Genomic DNA, 21722 nt, shown 5'->3' with positions numbered 1-21722 from the left:
CTGTGCCCAGGACGCGGCGCTGAGGCTGGTCGCCCGCCGCCGCCGCGCTCCCGCTCCCGCCCCCCCCGGCACACAAAGGCAGCCGCAGCTGGACGGGCGAGGGACCGCGCTCCACGCCAGGGCTCCGGTGCAGCGTCTCGGCTGGTCTTCTCCATACTCATGAACATACAAAGGTCAACCCCTATCACGATAGCACGATATGGGAGACCGCGGAATAAAACCCAGGATTTTGAGGAGCTCTCGTCCATACGGTCCATCGAGCCAAGCCAGAGTTTTAGCCCGAATCTAGGCTCGCCGAGCCCGCCGGAGACCCCGAACTTGTCGCATTGCGTTTCTTGCATCGGGAAATACTTATTGTTGGAGCCTCTCGAGGGAGACCACGTTTTCCGAGCCGTACATCTGCACAGTGGCGAGGAGCTGGTCTGCAAGGTAATACCTCTCCTCCTTGTTCTCCCCCCGGGCTAGCCCGCTGTCGCGCGTGGGTTTCCCGTGTCGTGCAGGAGGACCGAGCACGGTCGTGTAGCTCAATTATTAAACAGTTGAGAAACAAAAGGCAGGGAGGCAGGATTAAAGGCGCATCCTGTAACTTTTCCCTCTCTCTAGACAATGGCCACGTTATAGCCGTGGCCCGGAGCCAGTTCTGCCTCTTACCCGGGAGATACTGTTCTGGAAAGAGCCGTTCTTTAAGTAGGTCTTAACGTGAGTTCAGATCAGGAGAAAGCCTTATCTTCCCCACTCTCACTTTTCAAAATGGAGTAGGGAATCCCCAGCTAATTTTAAGGTGTTGGGACCTGCTGCCTTCCTCGATTTTTCCGGTCCCTTATTCTGTGAATTGGGGTACGGAAGAGGATGCAGAAGCCGTGGCGGCGGCGGGGGGGGGGGGGGGGGGGGGGAGATTGCCATCAGCTTTGTCTTAAAAGTGATATTAAAAAAAAAATCAACATCGAGTTAATCAGCCTGAGTTCCCTCACCGTGGAGGTTGTTTGCAAACAGCATCCTCCCCCATTGCACAACTGAGCAAGAATAAAACCTGCACACCTACGGTTTTTAGAAGAGCAGACAAAATAGCTAACCCACTCTTTGTAGCCAGCCTGCTTTTCTCTGCCTCCTCCCAGTTTGCTCCTACTATTCAAAGGTGAGCTGTGGGAAAAAGAAACCTACATGCATGCACATCTGTGGAGGGATGTCTTTTGCTTTTCGGGCTGAGGGAATATTTTCCTTTGTTCCTAAATTACGATTCTCATTGTTTGTAGCGAGCCAGACTTATGCCCAGCAAACTGAGGCAGTACCAAATAGTAGTTTTTATAACTTCATAGCAAATTGCAACCTTGCAACACATTGCTGCAGTGTTTGTATTGTTCCCAAAATATGGAATTGTGCCATTTGGCCATCTTGGGCAAATTTCTAGTGTCGAACTAACTGCAAAATGGAAAAGTAGACATGTTACAGTTTATTTGTATTCCAGGGATTAATTCTAGTATTGCTGAATGTTTGATACTTTCTCATACTTGATTCATAAGAAGTTGCAGACTAGCCTGTAGCAGGGAAGTGAAAATAATTGCTCCCGTTTGCTATTTGTAAAGATTGGAGTTCAGAGGGCAATGTAAATGTGCTTACTGATTGAGTTATAAAACCTGATGTTGAGGCAACCTAGGACTTTGTGTGATCATTTAGGGGAAAAATGGGCCCGTGACTTTGCAAAGGACTAATATTGCATGCTGAACTGAATGCTTTGTTACTAAACTGAAACAGAACATGAGAATTTCTAGAATGAAAGCCCTGCTCGTTGCAGTAGTACAGTGCTGCACTCTAGGACATTGGCATCTTTTCATGATATAAACAGAGCCCTCAAAGCTGCTGCTCTGCATGAAATTATAGGTGAACTTGCATAGCAAGTAGTGAAGCGGGGGCTATGCTCTTCTTTGTTTCCTGTTTGGTTTGCAGGATTAAGGCACTGTTTTGATAACAGTATGAACAGCATAACTGCAGCTCACAAAGAGCTGAGTTTATTTTTTTTCCTTCCCTTTAAGCTGTATGCTTTTGAGCTGATCCTGACATTTGAATAGTATCAGTTTTTCCATATGTGCGAGGCACTACTTCTAGCTGTGCTCCAAAAATACGATCTTAGCCTGAATTGCTAGTTTGTGAATACGCAGTTGTCAGTCCTGAGCTCATCTTAATTTAATGTGTGCTTTAAAATGCCTGCAGTATCATGACTACTATTTGTCAAGTAGCCTTCCGGCTAAAAGACCTGCTATCTGGTATCTTATTGAAGATGCTGTTAGAGATTGCTTGCAGAAACATTGGTTTGGATAACAGACACGTAGTGATGATTCTTCAAGATTCATTTGGCTGCACCCACTGACTGTACAGACGCTGTTATTTGCTTCAAGTCTGTGGCATCCAAACAATGGTAACTTCTCACTTCCAATTCCTAGCAAGAACTAAATCAAACTGCAGCTTATTGGACATTTGCTGAATTGAGGCCAGGGATCTTAAAAGCTGGAATACAAAGAAGCCCTTTATAAAAGGGCTAGATTGTAGCAGTGTGATAGCACTTCCCATCTCTCTCCTTTCAAACATAGTACCGGTACATATCCAGACCTACTTGTTTAATGTAGTCTGAGAACCACAAAATGTAACTAATTTATATCAGGATAATCTGGTTAGGAGAGAATTCTGGAAAGGCTTTTGTTCACATAAGGGTTTGAGCTATATGAATATTCCCGCTATTATTTTATTTTATAGCAGCCACTTTGTAGAAGTGTCATTCACTTATGTTGTAGTAGTTAAGAGTTTTGAGATTCAAATGTCAATGAAATTCTCCCCTGGAATGAATTACACACCAGGGATTTTAGCAACATTCCGTTCCCACCCCAGTTCTGCTTTCCTGGCGCACCTTGTCACCAGAATGCCTCAGTGCTAATGTACCCCCCGTAAAATGTGTTGGATCTGTATGGCAGCCTGTCTTGAAGGTTGTTTTTGCCTGTGCCAGAGTAGTAGCAGCACAGGTATGGGGTGGGGGGAGAAAGAGGTGTGTGAGGAGGGAGTGTCCCAGTTTCTTGGGGCTTGGGCCCTTTTCTGCGGAAGGAGTTTGTTAGGACTATGCACTGAAGCGTTAAATGACTCAGGTTTTTAAGCCTCAGGTAAATTTTGATTGAACCGTATCTCTCTCACTCAGTTTTGAAAGCTTTTTAAAGCTTCAAAGAAAGGGAGATTTGCTTCTAGGAGAGGGTACAAACACCCGTTATTGGAATACAAATACTAGAATACAAAAGGAAGAAAAACAGTTGCAGTTTAAGCCAGGTGGTTAGAGACCCATTCCAGTTCTTCATTTTTATGTTTGGTTAGAATGACACATGACTACCTTAAATTCTTTTTACCAAATTAACAAACCACCCAAGAGTAAGTTACACATTAATCAAATTTTTATGCTGGTGGAAATACTAATCCCTTGCTTTGTAGTACCTCTAGAGCAGTTATAACTAAAAATAAAAATCACTTCTATCAATACTTTGCTCGTATTCTCTTTTAGCACACTGACTTTGGTTATTCTCAATGAAGTCTTTTTCTTGTAATGTGGGCATTTCTCAATTGACTCAAATACTGATTCATTCGTCATCACTAGATTATAGTAACTTTTTATATTTGGGTTTCCCAGCAGTCTTTCTAATTCTTACAGCTCATTCATAAGATCAGTGATAACATACTTAGTAGTAAAGGGACACTTTGCTTTTAATGGAGCACTTGATTGAAATGCGGAGAGTTCAGGGTGGTTTTGTCTTTGCTTTTTGAAGGATGTTTGTCTGCACTCCCAACAGGCAGGGCTATTTGCCGGGTTGTCCTTCTGATCTTATAAACAGCCATTGTAAAACAGACTTTGAAAGTGAAAGTGACTTTGCTGTTTGTCAGAGATGAAAGAAAGGCAGGAAATAAATATGAATAGTGCTAGATGATATTTTAAACCTGAAAATCCTTAAAGCTCTAATATGATAATAAAATCAAGAGAGAGGCAGGCGTGTGGATCAGGCTGTATTTAATATATCCAAAGCTACTGGACATATTCTCTGTGAGTTTATTTGGATGGAAGATAGAAGATAAACATGTTTCCTTCTAAGAGTCCAGCTCCTCTGTGTTGCTGGTCTTCAGAGCTTAATTCAGATTATGTTCTAAATTTGATTAGTTACTGGCTAATGGAACTATTACTGCTACAAGTTTTGAAAACTAGCCTTTCCTGTCAAGGTTACGCGTATGTTCTGTGTGGGGTTATGTAGTCTGTTTTGTCTTGTCCTCAGTGCCGTGAGCTTGTGACATCCTGTTTACATCAGTGCAGCTTCAGCAGTAGCATAAATTGTACTTGGAGATGGTTCTGTTAACAGAATTAGATGTACCATAACTTCACTGTCCTTCATGTCGCTAACCCTGGCTTTACTGTCATTGTTTCTGCAGGTGTTTGATATTGGCTGCTACCAGGAGTTACTAGCACCATGTTTTTGTCTGCCTGCGCATAAAAATATCAACCAAATCACTGAAATAATTCTTGGGGAGACAAAAGCGTATGTGTTCTTTGAAAGGAGCTATGGGGACATGCATTCGTTTGTTCGTACCTGCAAGAAGCTTAAAGAAGAGGAGGCAGCCAAACTCTTCTATCAAATAGCTTCCGCTGTTGCACACTGCCATGATGGTGGACTGGTACTGCGAGATCTCAAGCTGCGAAAGTTTATTTTCAAGGATGAAGAAAGGTAATTCTCTCTTACTTCACAGGTCGGGGTGTCTGAGGTCAGACACTCAGAGTTACAGGATGCTGTGCCCTTTGTTGTTACTGTGCCACTCGTTTGTGGTACACAAGGTGTTACACTTCCTTTACTTTCCTCTGCAACCTGATCATGGGATGGGTGTGTCATTTTACCTTCTGGCTTAGTTTTTGGAGTAAACTAAGTATAGAGTGCTGTTTGCATATGTGCCTGGCCTCTGCATCTCCACATGGAGGAGCATCCTGATTCCTGAGGAGGGGATGTCTCCTGGAGGAAGTCTCTGTATAGATGTCTGGTGTAAGAGCTCTAGTATCGTAAATGTTGCTGGTGTTTAAAGAGGAAAGAAGCAAAAGATCCACTGTGTTAAAGAGAGCTGGGCCACGTGGTTAACACTGACAGGTTGGAGGGAAGGGCCACCAATGTTTTGAAGGACTGATTTGAGGACAGCTTATTGTTTTCTGTGCTGCAAGGGTTTGGAGGCTGCTTCTGAGAGTATTACGTAGTCACCATACTAAGACTACAACTGCCTTGCTGTGTGGGTGTTTTTTTTTTTTTTTTTGTATTTCCTCCCTGCACACCGTCCTCTTGATAACTGGGTGGTAAATGATTTTGGGAAGAGCATGGGAAGACAGGGAAAGAAATAAAGCTGGATGCTCTGTGTATATTGTTGAAGCGCTATTTCTGATGCTGAGCTATAGCTATACTGTTGTACCTGTGGAAACTTCATATCTCTTTCCTTGTGGTTATCAGTTTTTTGTTACATTACATTATGTATTTGCTTTCAACTTCCACATAAGGCACCAGAGTAATAAATGCTGCTAGAGTAATGTCAGGCTTTCACAGAGGGATTAAATTGGAAGATGGCCATTACGAAAAAAATGAAACTAAATTGGGGCAGAGCCTGCCTTTGTGCTTCTTCATATCTTGGTAAACGATGGGGAGATGTTTCTCCCTTTTAGTTAAATCCTATAAGTTGTCTGAAAGCTTGTTCAAACTGTTGCAGAGTGAAATAGATGTTCTGGAGAGCTTTGTTAAAAATAACCAGTGCCTATCAATTCAATTTGGGGCTGTTTGGGGAAGTTAAGCAACAGCTGGGGCACGTAAGTTTTCTACAAGCTCAGTAAGTCCATGATCTGAGAATCAGAAAAAAACCTAATACACATTTCAGTCCGGAAAGAGAAGTTCCTGGCCTTAAAATAAAAATGACAACCGTTTATCCTGTTAAAAAATTCTCTACTTAAATTTTATTACAAGCTGAGTTTTGCAAAATAAACTTCTCCTTTTAATCTCCTTGTGAGTTGAAAAATAAAAAAACATATTTTCACCTCTTAATTTACTTCAGGCAGTTATCTGCAAAGCAAATATTTATTCCTTGTTTTTCTACTGTGGCCCCAATATATATGATTACCCCTTCCTCCTTTTCAGATAAAAAAGCCTAAAATGCAACTAGCCTAATATCTATTCAGAGAGAAATGCAAAGCAGACAGATGTAAACTGCATTTTCACAACTCTTACTCTGAGTTTAATAATTAAACAACATTACAGCACCTCAGATTCAGATAAGAAGGAAACTTTTATAAAATAATTGAGGGGGGGATTGTGTTCTGTTGTAGTTGATAACATCCTAACATTAAAATGGACTTTTTTTCCTGGAGATATATGTAGACTTGTGTGGTTTTGCGTGAAAGACAGGACTTGGAAGAGCTGCTTCAAGTGAAGGCAGCATGAGCTCAGAGCAGTGCAGTGGGAGCAGACGTGGGCCTGTGCTGCATACTTTTGAACTCCTACCCTGCCGCTTACTAGGAACTGAATGCAACACAAGGCACAGGGCCAAATCCTTTAGCCACCCAAGAAGAGTGGTGCGTACTATAATAGCAGTGTTTGCCTTTATGAATGTTTTTAATGTAACTGTCATCTGCGAAATCACAGTTACTCACCTTTGAACAGTGTCTTCTAATGATACAATAATTCACTTTAAAGGTCAAATAGGACTTGCTGGTTATTTTTAAGATAATCATAATGCGGTTTTCATCTGGATGCAATGTTGTTTTGTAAGTAGAGAGGTATTGCAATCCTTTCTCTGCTAAATAAACAGGGATGAAATACTGTGAGATGGAAATAGAACTAACCAGCGACTGTCTTTTTTTCACATGCTCTGATCATCAGACTGTAATCAGTCGTCACTTTCAATCTGCTGCTATATTTAGGCTGAAAAATCTTCCTGGTTCTTCCGGGTTGACGGAGGTGTTTGTATGGTGCTTGCACCCCTCCAAGCTCGCGTCTCCCCGAGGCTGCTGGTGCTGCTGAGGATCTCTGTGCCGAGCAGCCTGCCTTGCAGAAGCTGCTGTCGGCAGCATTGCCTGGGAGATGGGTGCTGCACGATCTTTGATGCTAGTAATGAACCCAAGGAGGAAGAAAAGAGGTGAAAATAATGTTTTGAGAAATGTGTCTGAACCCTGCTGCTGTGTGTCGCCTGTTCTTCAGTGGAGCTCTTTCTTAGTAGTTCTTAACTATTTCTGCAAGTCTGTTTTTCTGCAGTTCACCTTTAGCACCTACTGCTTTGAAACTTCCTCTTCTTGAAGACTCTCACAGTTTTTATTTTTGTAGAAGAAAAAATGGGAAATCCAGCATGCAGGAAACACATGAATGGAAAACTTGCTTGCTTTTTTTTTTTTTTTGTAAGATACTTGTCTGCTCTTAGCTGAAAGCTGCTAGACTGGAGGAGCCAGAGGGAATGTGAAGGACATATACAGATGTAGTCTCAATCATTTAAAAAAGAAAATAAGTTAAAGCATTTCTTAGTACAACACCTTCCATTTATCCTAATGATATCCTGGTAGTTCAATACGAAATCAGAGCTCCTGGAGTTTTGCAGACTGGTGCATACAGCATTGAAACTCTTTTCACCCCATTGCTGTTATCTAAATTACACCTGGAATTTGCAAAGATTCAGACTCCTGATCCAGCAGTGTCATGAGTGCTCTTTGCTCCTACTGATGTCACTGCTAAGAATGTGTGTTATTGGGATGTTGTGAATTGCAGTGCATTGGCATGTCTGTAATGAACCAGGAGGTAAGAAGGTGGAAAAAAATAGTGGTAGTGCTGAGAATTTTGTAGGGGTCCGAATCTTACTAGTGACATTCTCTTATGCTAAATCAAAGGTAGACTGTGATGATGTATTACATCTTACTAATTCATGTGTGTATACATCGGCACTGAAAATTAAATCCAAAATTCCACAGTGTGGAAACAAACAAAAACAATTTGTCTGTGTTTCAGGGTACTTCATCTATATCTTCTTTTAATCCTGAACCACAGAAATTTTGAAGATATGGCAACTTGCATTCCATGAAAGTGATGTGTGCTGTTGCCAAGCCCTTAAGGTCTTTTATGGGGTTTTTTTGTTTTGTATAAAAGAAGGTTGGGGGGTTTTGTTTTTTGGGGGGAGGTGTGTCTGTGGTTCCATTTGTAAATGATAGGTGAAATAGCCAGTCTTGTGGCATTGAAATTTCAGATTGAAGCTCCTTAAACCTGCAGCTGATCTTGATGAAGCAGAACTTCTAACATTACAGCATGGCTGGAAATGTTTTGTAAGACTGGGTTAGCAAGCAGCAGCACATCCGTTAAATGAGGGCAGTGATTTTCAGAGCACTGAAAATATGGAAAACACTGACTTGGCATGCTGGGTGTCACTGGACTTTCTAAAGTGCCTGTAAGATGCTTGAATAATTTAAAAATTGGGTCCTTACACTTCTAAATAAAACTTGAATCCAAAACAGTGGAGATGATCTAAGATAAAACGTGGGTTTGTATGTTTTCTCTTTCCATCCATGTTGGTAAATTTTTGGTCCTGGATATTAAGCCAGGGCAATACTGATGTTGTGGGACTCTTGCTTTTGATTATTTTTGCTGTGTTCATGTCATGGTATTTACAGTTTTCTTTGTACAACCTGCCCTTGTAGTAGGCCCTGGAGCAGAGCAACTGTGCCCTTCTCCTAACTGGTGTCCCATAACCATGTTTCAGAATGGGCAGGGCTTTCTGAGTTGTGCTAAAAATAGCACTATTCATAGTATATAACTAATAAAGCAGTTCATCAGTCTGATATATAGCAGATGCTTTGAGAAGGTGCCACCTCAAAGATTCAGAATTAAATCAAGCATTTCTGTGTTGGTTGTTCCAATGGTTTTCTTAATACAAGAACATTTCTGCTGTCAGGGGATTATTAATTTCTTTAGTGCATTTTTAAGCCTTTAATTATATTAAAATATTAGCTGTCGTAATATTTGAAGCTTAAAGACCTTGTACATTCATCATACTGGTTGAAGGGAAAATTAAAATAATTTTGGTATTTAGATATTGTAATTTTCTGGTATTCTTTGAGTAAATATGAGGCAGGTAGGATTCAATAAAAATAAATGGAATTTGACACTTTTTACTCTGCGCCAGGGGAATGCAGCCAGTACAATACACTAATTTAGAAAGCCCATGTTAGCATAACGTATTTATTTGGTGCTCTTTGTTTTTTTCTTTTTTTCCTTTAGAATTTCTCAGCTTTGACTGCATGATGCTTTAAGGTGACCTAGTTATGTTATTTGCAATCCTAGTGATACAAAACCAATCCCACAAAACGATAGAGAATGGTTTTCCAAGTAGACCTTTAATTTTCTTAAAAGTTAGTAGTAAGTTTCCTCCCCAGCATTTGTCAAATTGTAATGTGGTCAGCTGCTTTTCCTCATTATGTTAGAACTTGCTGCTTTACTCACAGTTCCATAGAGAAGATGTAAGTTAACGCTTTCCCTGAGTCCTAGAGTCCTAACGTGGAAGAAAATCAATCAAGCAAAATAGGAATGCTCTTTAAATACCAAAAGATATACAAAAAAACCCAGTCTTCATCTGTTTTGTCATTTAAGCACTACACAATACCCTGAATGGGGCCACAGGACCAAAGAGCACAATCTCTTCAATAGTGGAGAATCACAGATCAGATTTCAACCCAGAAATTATTCATAGAATATGCGGAGGAAGGCAAATTTCTTCACAAGCAGCAAGTCTCTGCTGTCAGTCTTAGGATAGAGGATGAAGCAGTTGCACAACTGTTTTCTACAGAAGGGTTCGTGCTTCCTTTTGCTTTCATGTGGTTTGGTTGCTAAGCCTTTGTTTTCTCCCAGTGTTCCTGGGAGCAGCACACTTTGGATTTGTTGGGTACGCAGTACCCTTCGAAGTGGGTCGCAGGAGGCTATCTACAGATGTTGAACATCACACCAGCCCTGTGAAGGGCTTAAATCTCCTGAGGGCCTATATGGTCATAGAGGTTAAGTGCTACACCTAAGTGCATAAACAAAAGCAAAAGCCAGGAAAAAGTTGGCTGCTGGCTGGCCTGGGCATGAGAATGGGGACCTCCAGTGGACCTTGAGTCAACTCAAGGCCCTTCAGTGAGACCATGAATGGCGAGAGCCTTTGCTGTTAGTACCCACCTCTGAAGTTTGCAGAAGGCTTTACCCATGGACTGTGCTGTCTTCTGGTATTTGGCTCATTGTTGGACTTGTATCTATTTTTCAATCTTTCTTCAGTCTTTCCCCCTTTGCAGCCTCACCTACTAGCTCTGCTGAAGAGTGGTGTTGAGGTGCAGCCCTGTGCCATGCTTAGAGGAGGAGGAGAGCCCTGCCTGGGGACCTGCCTTTAGGCTGGGCTCTACTGCTGCAGGTTGTTTCTATGTCTTTCCAGACCTCCCCAGCCAGGAGGTCTGACTTTCCAAGAGGTGCCTTTGGCTGAATGCTGCATTACATGTTGGCTGTAATGTCAGACATGGTTGGCATGGGTGCGTGCCCAACACGAGATGCCCGTCACGGGATTGATCTCCCTGATGATAGGTGCTTTGCAGTCCTGGGAAACAGATGTCTCTTGAGACATCTTGCATTAAGAGTTCAAGAGCTGGTCATTTTGAAGACTTGAAAACCTCCATTCATAGTGTTGGTGCAAAATATCCATGTTGACTTTTGAGTGGAGACTGAAGATTTCTGTGGACCTCTGTGCTGGGGGTGAGGAGGGGAGGCAGGGAGCCCAGCTAGCATCAGCTGCAGTGGACTGTTATGGTGGAATTCTTCTGCTGCCTTTTCTTCTAGTTGTCGTTGCTATCACACTGTGAGATTTCTTCAGGCTTGGGAGGGAGAGGAAAAGTTGAAATTGTAAACAGGAGCCAACGTGGGGCATATTTAGTCTTAAGCACCTGCTTTTCGGTAGATTTGTACTCCTTGGAGACAGGTTTACAGACATCTAAACAAAAGGTTTCCAGTGGGGTTGTGAAATAATGGCATTGCTTTAGAGGGGCGGAGCACCCACTTCAGGCTCACAAAATGTAATGCTTTTTTCACAACATGCAGTTATGTTAACAAAATAAAATCTTGGTCTCCTTTTCCTATGGAGCTTCACCATGCATTGTATGAAAAGAGCTAGAAAAGATGGTGAACACAGTATACAGCTGCCAGCAGAGCCTTTTAAAACTCTGACCTTCTATGTGATCTAAAAAGGTAAAAGTGAGGTAAAGTAGCTGCTCTGAGCCCGATGCTTATCAAATACTGGACTCCTCTCAGTATTGTAACTGAACCCCTCTATGGAAGGGTCTGCATTGAATTTCAGAGCCTGCACCCCAACACACATCACTACCTACCTACTTTTTGGGGAATGTGTTAGGCAATAAGGGCATGGAAGAAATGAAGTGTATGGTGTACAGGACAGGCTGTTCCCAGCAATCCTATTTGAGTGTTGTAAAGTTGAGGTCTTTGGGGTCCCAGCCTTTCCTGGAGGTGTGCAAGAGGGTGGTCTCAAGCATTTTTTAAAGTGGAATACTGTAGAAAGTAAACCAGTTTGAAACAAGTTAAAAGCCCTAAGTTGCTGGGCCCTGCACATCAGGAAGGGGATGCGGGGCAGGGCTGAGTGTGCCTGTAGCATCCCTTCGGAGGAAGGGTGGAGGATATGTAATTTTTAGAGGCTTCCTTATTCTGCGGAAGTACCAGTGAGGGAATCTTCCCTTAGGAACAGGATTCATTCTGTAAACCTGTGCTGCCTGCAAGTCCCAGTTGTCTTTCGAAACATATCCTTGAGCCTGTTTCATTATGCAAGAGACGGTTTGTCTGGCAGCCTTTGTGCACGGTTTGGGTTTTTTTTCCCCCCTGAAGTTGTGTAGGATGTTGTGCAGTGAACTCCTAGGCTGTGTGCTGTTATGCACTGGAAGGGATCTTACACTAAAAGGAGCAGGATTTAAATTGATGGCATAACATTTCCCCTCTGATCTTGTGTGCCTCACCACCCCCGGAGGAGATCGGGTAGTTCTGAGTTCAGAATGAGTCTTTGCACCAAGCTGCAAATCATCTGCACAGGATTCATTAGCCACCTTCCCCATCTCACTGTCTCCACAACAGCAGCGTAGTTCTGCATTATTTAGGAGAGATTTCCTTAGTTTAAAAAAGAAAAAAAAAAATCAATTATCAAAAGATAACTGTTTTCAGTGTCGAGCTACCCTTTTATTTTTTTTTTCTGTCCCTGTGACTCTGATGGCATGATTTCGTTTGTGCTGGTCCCATCTTTATGATGGGGTGCTAGCAACTGACCTGGATTAAATGACCTGTAAATTATTGGCCACAGAGGAGCAATCCCTGATCTACTGGGCAGTTGATGGCTTCAGTGCTCTACTTAGGGAAAGGCTTTCCTGGCCTCAGTCAGAGAAATGTTGAAATATGAGATATCATTGCTTGGGTGCCTTCATTTTTTTATATGTAGGAGGGAACATTGTGAGGCACTTCTTCCCTTTAGAAGTTTCCACTTTACCTGCAGTCATTAAAATCGCAATTCAGATGGCGATGACAGTGGTTTTCTGATCTCTGGAAGCATGAAGTTGCTATATAGAATCTGTAAATCTGGATCATCTAATTTTGACCTAACCTGAATAGCAAGTGGATGGTGTACCTGGAGTATTCATAGCAGGATGGCTTCTTCCATCTTCTCCCAAAGCAGCTGATCTGGGGGATGATGCTGTACTAAAATTGTGGGTCTGGTCTGCAGTTAGTGTTTCCATAATGGTAACGGTGGCTCAGCTGTGGTTCAGGTGTTACTTCCCACACAGATGGCTTCAGGGACAGACTAGAAGCAACTGCTTTCATTGATTCCAGCATGAGCTCCTTTACTACTGACTGTTTATTCATTGCACTGGAGATATTTTCCTCTGAAACACTCAGACTTTCAGTCAGTATTTCTGCTTTAAATGTTCCAGGTTTTGTTTTTTCTTCTGCTTTATGAGCTTAGAGCCCTCTGAATAATTCCACTGATTTTGGTATGGAAATTGTGTTTGCTTTTGGAGAGCAAGTGTGAATACCGGGTTCTTACAGCCCTGGCTTTGGTGTCAAAAGGCAGGATAGCAGTTTGCCAGTAGCCCCTAAGCTCTGCAGGGTGGAATAATGCGAATCACTCTGAAAAAAGTGTGGGATGTGCAACAAAGCCATTGGGTGCTAACTCAGGAGGTTGCATTGAAGAATCTTCTGGAAGACATTTAATTGATTAGGTTTTGTTACATTACTGAAGAGCAAAGTCTGAATGCAGTCAAGTAATGAATGGCATATTGATAAGAAATTCAGAGTGGTATTGTTTTTCATGGGTTTCCCTGACGGTTTCTATGGGGACAAAGACGCATTTCCCGTCTGAGTGCTGCTGCTGCCCTCTGATTGCACTTCTGTGGTTTCATTCACCAGTAATGGGAAAGCATTCATAGGCAGAATAGCTTCCCCTTTTTAAATAGCCATGATTCAGGGTTGTATTTTTTTTTAATGCATTAGACTAATGCAGTGTTTTATCAATGATCTGATAGATGCATAATGCTCTTTTTCCAAGTGCTTATTCAGGGTCTGCATTAAAACTTGAAATTATGTACAGTAATTACGTAAGCCTTGACAAAAGTCTTTGTTGCCTACAGTATGTGTACAAAGTGATTCTCATCCGGCTTTGGCAGTAGCTTACATTTGAACTTTAGGGATTAATTTTGTTGCAACCATTTGAATGGTCGAACTCAAATGCTGATGCTTTTGGAAAACTTGTTTTCTCTTGTGGGGGTCCTTCAGTTGACTAATGTGAGTTAATTATTTAGAGAATGAGAGTTTTTTAGAAATGTGACTTGTAAAAAAAAAAAAAAGAATTATTTTTGTTTGTCCTTTTTCTGCTATGTGATGGGAGGCATTTCAAAGCTGATTGTGATTTCACATCTCAGTGTTTGGTTTTGAGTCTGCCCCTTGCCTGCCAAGTGTTGAATATAGGGTTGTCTGGTTACTCTGCAATTGGATGCACTCCCCACTCTTTGCTGTATCTGTATTCTCAGAAACTACTTGTGATTTTGAGGGTCTGTTTGTTGTTGTTGGCTTTTATTCTTTTTCCTGGATATTTGATTTCAGTGCTTCCTCTGAGAGTGTGTGGGGGAGAGAAAAATTGCTTCTCATCCAGCGTGTCTCTGCGTTTCTGTGTATTTAGACTCCCTTCTTTCCTGTTCCCCTCCAACCCCCCTAAAAAAAGCTCTTCGGCTTGCAGAAAACAGAGCTCTTTTAGGGAATGCTTGAAATGTGAAGGAAGGGAGGGCGAGCCAGAGCTGGAAGCTGTTTATTGCAGAGATGGGGTGCCGTGTGCTGGGAAATAGCAGCTCCTGAGCCAGGCTTGATCCTTTTTGATTGCTTGAAAAAACGTGAAATGACTGTAAAAAGGGGAGCGAGACTTGCCATTTGCACCTGCATATTACCCGACTGTATTATGGTTACAGACTGTGTGCTGTATGCGAGGCTGAGGTACATGAAGTCATCTGTCATGGGTGAAAACAGGCTGGGGTGGGTCTCCCCAGCCCCGGTGCTGGCTTGCAGTGAGGGGTGCCGGCAGAGCTGAGCCAGAGCCCTTGGCAGCAAAAGCTCGCGTGTGCTTCTGTGCACTGGCTGCGCCAAGCGGACAAGCTGCTGCTGCTGTGCCGGCGAGCCCTTCCCTTACTCCTGCCTTCTCCTTGCTGTAAGGATGGAAAACCTGCGTTGTCACCGTCTGCAATGACATCCAACCTTAGAAATGAAACAGGAACACCCGAGTTGCTTCTGGTGGAAGTTGGGAGGGGGAGGAAGTCATGCTGAGGCTGTGTACCTGGCAGTAGGTGCTCAAGAGATGCAGTTTGTGAGGGGAATGCGTACCTGCGGAGTGGCGTGCCCAGTGCTGCACTGTAGCACCGTCTGGTTGCGGAGCAGCCATTTCAACCACCTGCACGTTACGCGTGAGGGTGCTACTGGTTGAGGGTTTCGGGACTAGCAAGGAAGGAGGAGGAGGAGGAGAACTGAAGGTTGTGTTTTTGTTTAATTTGGGACCTTTTGTTTCCTCAAAGCCTGTCAACTCAGCAGGGTAAAAAACCTGTTTTGAGTGTTTGCTTCATTTGGCTATGGCTTATGGAGGAGCAGGCAGATAAGGGCCAGCTGTTGTTCCATTTGCTTGCTTAAACAAAACCCGCTGTAGCATGCATGGCGGGCTGCACCCTGCAGCACCTTGCAAGAAAAGCAAGGCTGGGAATAAGGCTTTTGTATGCTGCTTCTGTTTTATTATCAAGAAATTATTCTCCTCTTGGAGAAAAAGATTATTTTTTGATACATCTTGCAGTCTCCTCTTCATGGTTTTGTACCACGTCCATTGTAGAAAATAAGAGGGAATTCCAATAATTTTCTGTAATATAGAAGCTTCTCGTTGAACTGTATCTCTAAATTCTTTGGCAACTCTCAGAAATGTAAAACAGGGTGGGAGAGTAAACAGCGTTTCCCTGTGCTGTTGACACTGAGATGGCAGGAGAGTGTGTGTGTGGGGTGAATTCCCTTCTGTAAGTTGTTTATAAATAGCATGCTCTGCCCCGCTCCCTGTGTGTGTGTTCTGCTTCTGTTAGCTTGCAGCAGTGAGTCGATGCTTTCCTGTCTGGCAGTTCAGTGACTTAATGCATGTTCGAGTAGCTGGCCTCACCATTTTATTGCTACACACACTTTTCAATGGAAAAACTGAAGTGGGCAATGCAAATGGAACCACAACTCATGTCCCTGCCTTCCCTTTTCATTTCCTCCTCTCTGTTCTCCACCTGTTTTTTTTTTTTTTTTTTTTTTTTTTTTCTCTGGGCGTTTCTCCTCACTGCTCTTCCTATGCTGTGCAGGTGCAGGAACATGTCGAAGCTGAGCATCGTGAAAGGGCTCTTCTCCAGTCTTTCTCCTGTTTTGGACCCTCTGAGCTGTGAACAGAGGGAAATTGCTGTGGTCTTGATAACTGTAGTTACATTTCTCCTTGCAGCCAGCTTCCTGTGTGAGGTATTGCTGCTGTGAAGTATTGTTTGAGTGATAATGAGGGGGTTGTCCATCACCGGGAGAAGTGCTATTAGTCTGGAAATGGGTAATTAATCAGGAAGCAGGTGTGTTGAGCAAACCCTATCAGCATTCGAACTGGAGGAGAAAACACTGGCCTATTTAAGGAGAGAAGGAGCTGCCTTGACACACTGCTTGGGAGCCAGGTATACTGAATTCTGTATTTATGACTTCTTGATTCGAGGCACGTTGCCAAAGGGGCTTTCACCTCTGCTAGTAAACGTCGCTAGCTGTTGAAAAGGTCCAAGTGTCATTATGAGAGTTTATGGCACCGTTGCCGCTGGAGTACTCCACAGAGTAAAATGCTCTTCTGTTGGTTCAAAGAAGATAGCACTGAGCTGCCCTGGAACCAAGTCTAAGCCAAAACTGGCCCAGCTGTCTTTTGCAGCTCAAGCCCAAGCAGTGTTGTCTTCAGTAAACATTTAAGAAACAGGGCTCTCCTTGTCTTTTTTAATGCCTGTTAAATGATGTGCTTTAGTCAAGAAAAGCAAGTTGTGCTTTCTGGGATGAAGTTCAGTCCCTGCCTGTGAATGTCTGTGGTATGGGAACATGGCCATGACACAGGGCTAAGAGTGATGATGCAGACCACTGAGGTTGAGAGACGAGGACAGTAATATCCGGAGTTGAGTTATGATCCTGAGATGCTGAAAAGAATGTCTGTGCTAGGGCTAGGTCACTCCTCCATGCACTGGACAAGTCATGGCACATTGTAGTGATTCTGCTCTCAAAACCAACCATTGCTGGCAGATAATCTAAAGAGTAGTTGGTAATCCTTTTGGATGCCTTTAACAGGGACAGATTTTTAAATATAGTTACGGATGCTAGCAGTGAGAATCAAAAGGAAAGAAAGGTTATGTTCATCTAGTGCTGTGGCAAGCAACTCGGCATCATTTTTTCTTCTCCTGTGAGATATCCATAAGGGAAGAAAATTCTCTTGCAGAGATAATTACTGCAGCACAATGGCAAGTTCACAGTGCTTGGCAGGTGAATAGGAGTTTACAGTCTAGATAAGGCATCCCTGTCATCTCTCTGCAAGCCCTTTGCTAGGCTCTCTGTTCATTCCAACATGAGAAGCTCCTCTGGTTCGGCTGGGGAGATAAGCTTGCTGTTAATCTTGGTGGCATTCAGCTCACCTGATCTCCCTTTGCCCGAAGGTCTATTTAGAAAGACTGAAGTCTATGTTAGAGTTGCTTTTCCTTAATGCCGGGATACAAAAAAAATTTGGTGGGTCAGAGGGATCATTTAGGCTCAGAGGAACCATTTTATTCCTCTTGAACCTTGTGAAATTACAGGTGCCACACCAATGTGAAATTGTCAAAATAACCTTGTCTACTTAGGGCTAAGCTTGTATTTGGGCATGGTGCAGCCAACACAGAAAGAATTTTGAGATTTGTCTTCTTTTGGAATTCATGTCTATGTACAATTTACCAAACACATGAATATGGCAATTACTTTTATCTTTTTAAGACTTTACTAATGAGCTTACTGGACATAACTGTATTTAAAAATATTGTAGTTGTGTGTGTGGCAGTAGCCCCTATATGTCCCTAATATCTCTGACCAGTATAGAAGAGACAGTATCAATAATCTGTGAGAAGTGCTGTGAGTAGGTTTTTTAAACTGATGCACTTAAGTGATTGTTGAATTTTGTAGAGTATTATTATTATAAACATATAATTTTAATGGCCAGGAATTTGTGTTTTGATGTTTGCTTACCTTGATGGTTTTGTGTTTTTTTTTTTTCCCACAGGACTAGAGTGAAATTGGAAAGCCTAGAAGATGCTTATATTTTAAGAGGAAATGATGACTCTCTCTCTGATAAGCATGGATGCCCAGCCTATGTGAGTCCAGAGATCTTGAACACAAATGGCAGCTACTCTGGCAAAGCAGCGGACGTATGGAGTCTAGGTGTCATGCTTTATACCATGCTAGTTGGACGCTATCCTTTCCATGACATTGAGCCCAGTTCCCTCTTCAGCAAGATCCGTCGTGGGCAGTTTAACATTCCAGAAACTCTATCCCCTAAGGCAAAATGCCTCATACGTAGCATACTGCGTCGGGAGCCATCGGAAAGGCTGACTTCACAGGAAATTCTGGACCATCCATGGTTTTCTACAGATTTTAATGTATCAAATTCAGGATATGGTGCTAAGGAAGTATCAGATCAGCTGGTGCCTGATGTCAACATGGAAGAAGACTTGGACCCATTCTTTAACTGAGCACACAGACTGGTGTTCAGAAGGTACACAACCTGGAGATGGACACATGAAGGAGCCCTTCCTGACCGTGTTAAATCACATCCTGCATCAGCCTAGCTTGGTAGCAAAAGACACTCAGAGGTCCTCCGATTGAGAAGGAACCTCCACATGGAGCTAATATAACAAATGTAGCATGGGGACAGATTGGGGGGCGGGGGGAGCTTGCTATCAGGTTAGATTGATTTGGAGGAGAAAAGGCAGCATGGAGCAATTGTAGCTTCTCACCTTTTTGGAGCCAAGGAGACTGCACATGCCAATTCTGGTGCAGCTGTATCACTCCTGTTTCTGTTCCATTAAAAATAGTGGTAACTCACGACAAATAGAAACTTTTTTGCCTCAGCTCACATCTTGGCATCGCACTGTTAGATATTTAACTTCAGCCATTATTCAGGGAAAGTACAATTGGCTAACACTTTTTTTAATCGGATGTCTAATAATTAATGGGATTAATTTAAGAAAAAAATTAGGTGCACAAAGACGGACATGAAAAGTGGGTGCTAAAAACAAACAAAATTTCAGTTCATGTCTCTTGATAGCTATTTTCAACTCATTTCTTCTAAATAAACTACTTAATACTCTTGTCAGGAAATGACATTTTAATGCTTTGTTCCCTTAAGGGGAAGTAACTGTCATTTAACAAGCTGTTCTGTTTTGTGTCAAATGGTTTGTTGCAGGAAGCTATTATAACTCGAACTTCCAGATGCATTACTGCTATAATAGGGGGAAAAAAAAAAAAAAGGGGAAAAAAAAAAAAAAAGAAGAAGAAAACTGTATAACTTTTTTTTTTTTTAAAGATATGAGATACTGGCTTCCATATCTGCCATGCTGCACATATATGACTAGAGAGGGCAGAAAGCCCTTAATCGTTTCTTTATCTGAGAACTGATCTCTTCTTTAACTGACTGGCCCATATGTAAATAGAGGGCTCTTTATTATTGAAGAAGAGTATTATGTTTTTTTTTTTTCTTTGAATTCCTCTCAACTTGGGAAAATAATTGTTTGGGTTTGATTTTTGTTTATGTCCAGAATAAGAAATAAGAGGGTATTAATAAGCTGAACATTTATATTACAGATATTCCTCTTGAAACATACACAGTAATATGCACCTTTTGTATTGTCAAGACTTATTCTATTTATTGAAGAAAATGTCACAGTAGTGATGTATTAAGCCAGTACTTCAATTACGGGTTGACTTGGGATGACATGTTACATGCTGTAGTTAACACACTTCTTTTCTGTTCAGGTATTTCTGTCCCTAAATAACTTTTTATTTAGCTTCTTTTTCTAGATAGCTTTATTTGATTTAGACTGGCAAATGTTTTTATTACTGCTTTTATATTGCTGTATGATATTGAAATCTCTTGGCATAAATATTTGTGTTTCCAGTACCTCAGTTGTTCTGATATTACTGCTTGTATACGTTTTGTGAAGTGGTCATGTTTTTTGGGTAGGTACATGTGGACTCTGTAGTATGTAAATGTTACTTGAATTTGTGCTTAATTATAGTATGTGGCATGTGCGTACAGCTACTTGGCATTTGACGTATGGATGCTATTTGCCTGCCTTGCAGGAAAGTTATGGTCCCACTCTCAAGAGGATGTTTCACAGTTCTTTATCAAGAGACAAAGCTAGCTGCAGCTGACCTGCCTTGGTTCTATTTTGGTAACTAAGAATATAAAGGAGTAATGTTTTTACACTCTGAAGATGGTGCTGTGTCAAGAAGGACTTTTTTTTATTTTATAAGTACCTTATAGGAGGAAAGATTGGTGATGTGCATGGTGGGGTTTTACTGCCTCTGGTGCTTTGTCATGTATTTGGTTTAATGTTTTTGTCCTAATCTCTTCAATAAATAAAATTGTGCATATTTAACTAAACTTTAGTGGTGAACGATGTTCTTGCTGAATGTCTGAGGTGTTGCAGGAGTCTGCTCCATTAGGATCATTTAACTGGTATTTTTTGTCCTGCTAACAAGCTCTTTCCAGACCTGTGAGCTGAGAAAGCTTAGCACTTACATATTTACAAGGTAACACTGTAAGCCTTTTCATCAAAAATTTTACAGTTTGCTATGAATGAAACTGGTTTTTATTTTGTTTATTTTCTTTTTGCTTGTCCCTACCACTTATCATGAAGCCCATTTACCTTTTTCAAGTAGGGTATTGAAATACAGTGAGAACTATGGGCTTTTTTGGTGATGGGAGTCTCTTTGGCTGGAGAGATACCAAAATGGAACAAGTTGGCATTTTCACTTTCAAAAGACCTAGAGAAATGTGCATCTTGCATTTGCACCTCAGTTCCAGAAGGATGGATCTGAAATAGCACCTCCTAATTTACTGTCTTTTAATTAAGGCTAGATTCTGTTTCTGTCATTCATCTCGGATAATAATTAGTAGATGCAGGTAGTGAGATCACGTAAAAGTGCAGTATTAACGTGCTTGGTGAACATGAGGCAGGACAGATGAATCCTGGTCCATTAAGAAAAGACCATTTGAATTGGGCTTTGATTTGAACCAGGATGCAGTCTGTTTTCAGCAGTCCTATGGTTTGAAAAAGCTCTAAGTAGCTGATGATCACCCCTAAAGAAACCCCCCAGCCCCAAACCTCTTGACTTCAGAATAAGAGTATTACACCATAAGTGCTAGCACAGAGATTGCCATCAGGCTGGCTAACTTTGTGCTATGTGATTTCATCCTAGGTAATTCCTGGCATGTGTTGAATATTTCAGTTGGTAGGTTGAGAATTAGAACCGTTGATTATAGCACCAACCAGAAATGTTATTAACATGTAGAAACACTTGAAGATCAGTATTTAAGTGATCTGTATGCCTGCAGCCAAAGTTTAAATTACTTGAAACTCTTTCAAATCAAACTCCCACAATAAATGTGCTTTTCAGAAAAAAGCAGATTGTAATCAGTCATAGAGAGAAAGGGAGGGGGGAGCATTGAGGATTTCCCTCTCCCCCACTAAAACTTATGTGAATGGCTTCTGTTCTGTTTGGGTGGAAGTAGTTAGACCTTACTTTACAGCAACCTGCATGCTTGCTTTTTCACTGCCAGTAATTGTATGAAAAATGTGGCTGACTAATGACTGCTCGTTTGCAGTGAATTTTTTTATTCGAAGCAAAAGCTGTCTTGGTGTTGCTGCGGAGGAATCCTTTGGCAGCTGAAGTCAGCTTTATAAAATGCTGAAAGGGTGCCTTGTTTTAGGAGCTTTCTTGTCCCTAAGCTGAAACCTGAGAGGGGGATCTGTGATTCAAACAGCCGATTTCTGGCTTTTTTTTTTTTTTTTTTTTTTTTTTTTTTTTTTTTTTTTT

The 21722-nt window shown here is 41.8% G+C and overlaps 1 protein-coding gene across 1 annotated transcript; it reads left to right on the top strand.

The window, feature by feature from the left end:
- Positions 1-6: 6 nt before the first annotated feature.
- Positions 7-19141, top strand: TRIB2 (tribbles pseudokinase 2). The gene is made up of 3 exons (XM_026845795.1): positions 7-429; positions 4450-4742; positions 17905-19141. Exons 1-3 carry the CDS (start codon positions 160-162, stop codon positions 18371-18373), a joined length of 1032 nt encoding a protein of 343 aa, XP_026701596.1. The 5' UTR covers positions 7-159; the 3' UTR covers positions 18374-19141.
- Positions 19142-21722: the final 2581 nt, after the last annotated feature.

The sequence above is a fragment of the Athene cunicularia genome, assembly GCF_003259725.1.
Source record: "Athene cunicularia isolate RWA chromosome 3 unlocalized genomic scaffold, athCun1 chr3_part1, whole genome shotgun sequence".
Classification (NCBI taxonomy): domain Eukaryota; kingdom Metazoa; phylum Chordata; class Aves; order Strigiformes; family Strigidae; genus Athene; species Athene cunicularia.
The sequence above is the reverse complement of the archived record's forward strand: the minus strand, read 5'-3'. Positions and strand labels throughout refer to the sequence as shown.